The 5422-nt window shown below is 39.9% G+C and overlaps 2 protein-coding genes across 2 annotated transcripts; both read left to right on the top strand.

Annotated features, from left to right (window-relative positions):
* The first annotated feature begins 433 nt into the window (after positions 1–433).
* LOC119665008 lies at positions 434–2806 on the top strand. Its single transcript, XM_038074343.1, has one exon. It carries the CDS (start codon positions 434–436, stop codon positions 2804–2806), a length of 2373 nt encoding a protein of 790 aa, XP_037930271.1.
* A 77-nt stretch (positions 2807–2883) lies between these two features.
* LOC119665007 lies at positions 2884–5381 on the top strand (the record flags this gene model as incomplete). Its single annotated transcript, XM_038074342.1, has 1 exon — positions 2884–5381. A coding segment is annotated over exon 1 (2498 nt), but the record flags the coding sequence as incomplete, so codon positions are not given.
* Between the last annotated feature and the right edge of the window lie 41 nt (positions 5382–5422).

Genomic DNA, 5422 nt, shown 5'->3' with positions numbered 1-5422 from the left:
ATTTTGCATTTTATTTAAATTGTATTATTTGCAATTTATAATTAATTTATTTTAATTATTAATTTTGCATTATTGTTAATATGCGTATCGGCAATTTATCACTTATATTTAAGAGGTAAATTGCAGATACATTTTTCATTACAATAAAGGTTTCTAACTAGCAAACTGCTTGTTTAATTGTAAGGAATCAATCCAAAGTTCGCGCACTTGAATTGGAGTTTCTCCTCTTCAAGATCCATTGAGTCGACGTTTCGTCTGCACTCAATTCTATCATTAGCATCTAAGCTATTGAGACGTTTTCATTGGTGACCCCTAGTATAAAGGATTGATCGCGTAGTCAGTCGCGTTTTCGTGTTTAAAAATTCGCTAATAAAAAATAATAAGCCGTTTCGCTCAATAAACTCGTTTCGCTCTTGTTTTCTATACTTGGACAATGGATAACATCGAGAAAATCGTGCAAGCTCAAAAGACGATTGCAACTGAGATCGAAGTAATTATCAGAAATTACAAAAAGGACTCCAGCGATAGGAAGCAGACACCGGCATATTTTGAAAAACGACTTCAGGATCTCAAGAAGGCATGGCAACAATTCGAAATCAATGATAATACCCTCCAGAAAGAATGTTCGGAAGACAAGTCGCATGAATACTTCACTAAGAATTTCTATGAACAGGTATTGAAAATTTGGGAACAATACGAAGCCACTTTTAGTGAACAAATAACATTGTTGTCAAACGTAACCTCATTCGCCACTAATAAGAATGTAGAAGCACAAGTAATAGCTACGAAAAACAGCTCATGTGATTCCAATAAACTATCTCTAATGATGCGACGCCAACAAGAGTTTGGCAAAACTATAAAACGTCAACTAATTGACGCTAACATCACCACGGACATACCTTTAGCACGTAAGGTACTGTTGAAGGATTCTATTCTTCGCTTATGGGCCCATTTTGAGGAACTCCATTACAGCATTTGTGAATTAGAATCCAATCCAGCAACTATTGGATATGATGGAGAAGGGTTTATATCGTTAGAAAGAGAAGTCCAAAATATGTCCTTAAAGGTGGAAGAGTTGAAACTTGCTTCAACGTCTTCGCATACCTCAACATTAACATCTGCATCAATGCAGTTACCACGAGTAATAATACCAAGGTTCAGTGGGAACTACTTGGAATGGAGGCAATTTCGCGACTTGTTCAATGAAGTGGTAAATAAACAATCACTTGCGAATTGCCAAAAAATGTTTTATCTAAAATCGAATTTGGACGGAGAAGCAGCACGTCTAATTGCTCATTTAACAGTATCTGAGGATAATTTTAGTAGTGCCTGGAGTTTACTTTGCCAGCGCTACGATAATAAGCGGCTTCTTGTGAATGCATTTATTGCAAAACTTATTTCTCAACAAATTATAACATCTGAAAGCTCTGAAGCTATCAAACGACTCCATGATACAACTTCTGAGTGTATTCTTGGACTTAAAAATCTTGAAATCAACATCGAAAACTGGGATCCAATAATACTTTTCATTTTGACGAAGAAATTGGATCCAATAACACACAGCTTGTATGAACAGAACGTGAAGGATCCAAGAAGAATCCAACAGTTAAATGAATTTCTGGAATTTTTAGAACTTCGCTTCCAAGCATTAGAGGCAATTGGAGGCAAGAGCATTAACAAGGCGTGTTTAAATACTACAAATGGAATGTTAAAATGTTTAGCTTGCAAGGGAGATCATAAAACTTCCACTTGTAAAAATTACTTGAAAAACCCCCCGGAAATTCGCAGAAATATGATTCTCAGTGCCAAACGTTGTGTAAATTGCTTGCGCTCGGGCCATTTTTCAACAAAATGCCCATCTCAGGGTTGTCTGAAATGCAAAAGAAGGCATCATACAACTTTACATGAACTTTATGCTGCCAATGGCAAGTCTCAGGTCACTACTGACTCATCGCGAAATAACGATTCACACCAATTAGGTGGGCATGCAGCAGCTACGCTTACAACAAGTAGACCCGTAGAGTTGAAGAAATCTTATGGTTTACTAGCAACTGTAATAATGACGGTTCTGAATTCTCAGGGCGTGGAATGCAAGATGCGTGCATTACTGGATTCAGGCTCACAAGTGAACCTCATAACAGAACGAGCAGCACGAAAACTTGGGCTAACTCAATTATCAAGCTCGCTGAATCTTAGTGGCGTCGGTCAGAAAAACAAGTGCTCAAAAAAAAGAGTCTACGTAGTTATATCATCTAGTGTAACTAACTACAAAACTGAAATAGAAGCTCATATGTTGCCAACAATAGTTGCAAATCAGCCTGCAATTGAACTGGATACATCAAATTGGGCTATACCAGAAGGAGTTGTGTTGGCTGATGCCCAATTCAACAAACCAGGTCCAGTAGATATTCTTATTGGCGTTGAATTATACAACGACATGGTTCTGCCAAGGAGAATTTCGCTAGGAAACAATTATCCAATGTTACAAAAAACTGTGTTTGGGTGGATGGTCAGTGGTCGGATTTCTGGGTTTTCGTCTTCTGCATCGATTTGCGGTGTTCTTACAAATAATGTAGAACTCGACCTGCACAAATTTTGGGAACTAGAGGAGATACAGCAAGGTTCGTCGGATCAAACACTTGAAGAACAGCAATGTGAGGAACACTTTAATCGATCTGTGGCAAGATCAACTGATGGTAGATTCGTTGTGAAATTACCATTCAAAGGAGAAGTCACTTCTTTAGGCTATTCGCAAAGATTAGCACAGCAACGTTTTTTCGTTGCTGTGCTGTCCGTTGAGACGTAGAAAGACGTCTCAACGGAGACCCTGAATTCAAAACAACATACAATAAATTTATGGAAGAGTACATCAACCTGGGACATATGAGTGTGATCAACCCAGATGATATAATCCATCCCTGTTATTTTTTGCCTCATCATGGAGTTCTTCGACCAGAGAGCTCCACCACGAAACTTCGAGTAGTGTTCGACGCCTCTGCACCAACTTCCACAAGCATATCTTTAAATGATGTGTTAGCTACTGGTCCAACTATCCAGGATGATTTATTCGCTATACTGACACGTTTTCGTTTATCTAAATTCGTTTTCACGGCCGATATCGAGAAGATGTATCGTCAAATTATGGTGGACCAAGATGACCGTCGATTCCAACTAATTTTATGGAGAAACAACGACAATGAGCCTCTTCGAACTTATCAACTTAATACCGTAACTTATGGGACATCGTCAGCACCGTATCTTGCCACAAAATGCTTGCAACGGTTGGCTGAAATTGAAGAAAGTAGGCACCCGACAGCTGCAGCTATCGTCAAAAGAGATTTTTACGTAGATGACGTCATGACAGGGTTCAACAGTATGTCTGAAGCATTACATGCACGAAACGAACTTATTAAACTATTGCACAAGGGTGGCTTTAAGCTTCGCAAATGGTGCGGCAATCATCCAAAATTAATGGAAGGGTTGCACCCATCCGACATAGCTGTACAACTAGACTTCAACACGATGGAATGCGGTCACATTAAGACATTGGGCCAAGTGTGGATCCCAACAACAGATGAGTTTAAGATACAGATCAACAAAAACGAACACGTCAAATATACTAAAAGAAGTATATCATCCGACATTTCTCGAATTTTCGATCCGCTTGGGCTCGTTAGTCCAGTCACAGTAGAAGCTAAATTATTCTTGCAACACTTGTGGACGCTGAAACTTGATTGGGACGAAGAATTGTCAAACGAGCTAACCTGTCAATGGGTGCGTTACATGGAAAGCTTAAACTGTCTCAATAACATAAAACAGCCACGTCATCTTTTCGGAAACGAGATTCCAAAATCAACGCAAATACATGCTTTCGCCGATGCTTCAGAACGAGCTTACGGCGGAGTAATTTATCTACGTTCCATTACGCAGCACGGACAAGTGATTGTCCGCCTCCTTTGTGCTAAATCGAGATTAGCCCCAATCAAGAAATTAACAACCCCAAAGTTAGAACTATGCGCCGCTCTACTAACAGCACAATTATTAGCTAAGGTAAAAAATTGCATGCAGTTGACAGATACCACAACACATTTATGGACAGACTCGGAAATTGTGTTGGCATGGATCAATTCATCGGCAGCCTCCTACTACGCATTCGTGGCAAATAGGGTGACAAAAATTCTCGAAATTTCCAGCAAGGGCCAATGGCGACATGTTAGATCCAAAGATAATCCTGCCGACATACTATCGCGCGGCATTGAAGCATCCAAACTAAGCAGCTGCCACTTATGGTTTTACGGTCCTATGTTCCTGCATGGTCATCAGTCACTATGGCCTGCTCCATTCAAAGCCAGATCAGAATGTAAAGTGGAACTTAAGAGATCAATACATGCAGTAACAATCGATCCCAACAAACCACATTTCTTACACAATATCGATCATAAGAATTCCTTTTCCAAATTGGAAAGAATAACTGCTTATGTTATTCGTTGCACACAAATTCTCCGGAAGGCATCATTGGAACAAAACGAATGTCACTTATCCAGTGTAGAATTGACACGTGCTCGTCAAGTGATCATTCGCATGATACAAGACGAGGGATTAGCAGAAGAAAAAAATTCACTTCGTAAGGGCTTAGAAGTCAGAAAAACTAGTACAATTAAGGCTTTGTCTCCATTCATTGATCAACAAGGTCTTCTAAGAGTTGGCGGGCGGCTTCAATCTTCCTCACTTTCATTTGAGGCGAAGCACCCAGTCTTGCTACCAGATTGCCCATTAACAAGGCTGTTAATACAAGAGACTCATGTCCGCAACAAACATATTGGACCACAAGGATTAATGGCAATCATGCGACAGCAATACTGGCCACTCAAAGGAAAGATGATAGCAAGAACTATTATTCACAAATGCGTTATCTGCACCAAGGCGAAACCGACACTACTAAATCAAATCATGGGAAACTTGCCAACTGATCGCGTTGAACCAGCACGAGCATTTGTAAACTCAGGAGCTGACTTTTGGGGTCCAATATGGACTCATTATCGTATCAGGGGAAAACGTCCAACAAAAAGCTACGTGGCCGTATTTTGTTGCTTTGCAACAAAGGCCATACATATGGAGGTAGTCACAGATCTTACAACTGACGCATTCATCATGGCATTAAAACGTTTCATAGGAAGAAGAGGGATGTGCCGGAAAATATACTGTGACAATGCCACTAATTTCGTTGGAGCTAATAAGGAACTTGCTGAACTAAAAAATGCTGTGTTCGATGAAAGAAGCCAAGAAAAAATACAGGGTGTTTGCTGTTCGTACAATATCGATTTTAAGTTCATCCCACCACGAGCCCCACACTTCGGTGGATTGTGGGAAGCTGCCGTCAAGTCAGCAAAAAATCTATTTAAACGAAGTGCATCGAACGTCA

This window comes from Teleopsis dalmanni, unplaced genomic scaffold (assembly GCF_002237135.1).
Source record: "Teleopsis dalmanni isolate 2A unplaced genomic scaffold, ASM223713v2 unscaffolded_contig_3203, whole genome shotgun sequence".
Lineage (NCBI taxonomy): Eukaryota > Metazoa > Arthropoda > Insecta > Diptera > Diopsidae > Teleopsis > Teleopsis dalmanni.
The sequence above is the reverse complement of the archived record's forward strand: the minus strand, read 5'-3'. Positions and strand labels throughout refer to the sequence as shown.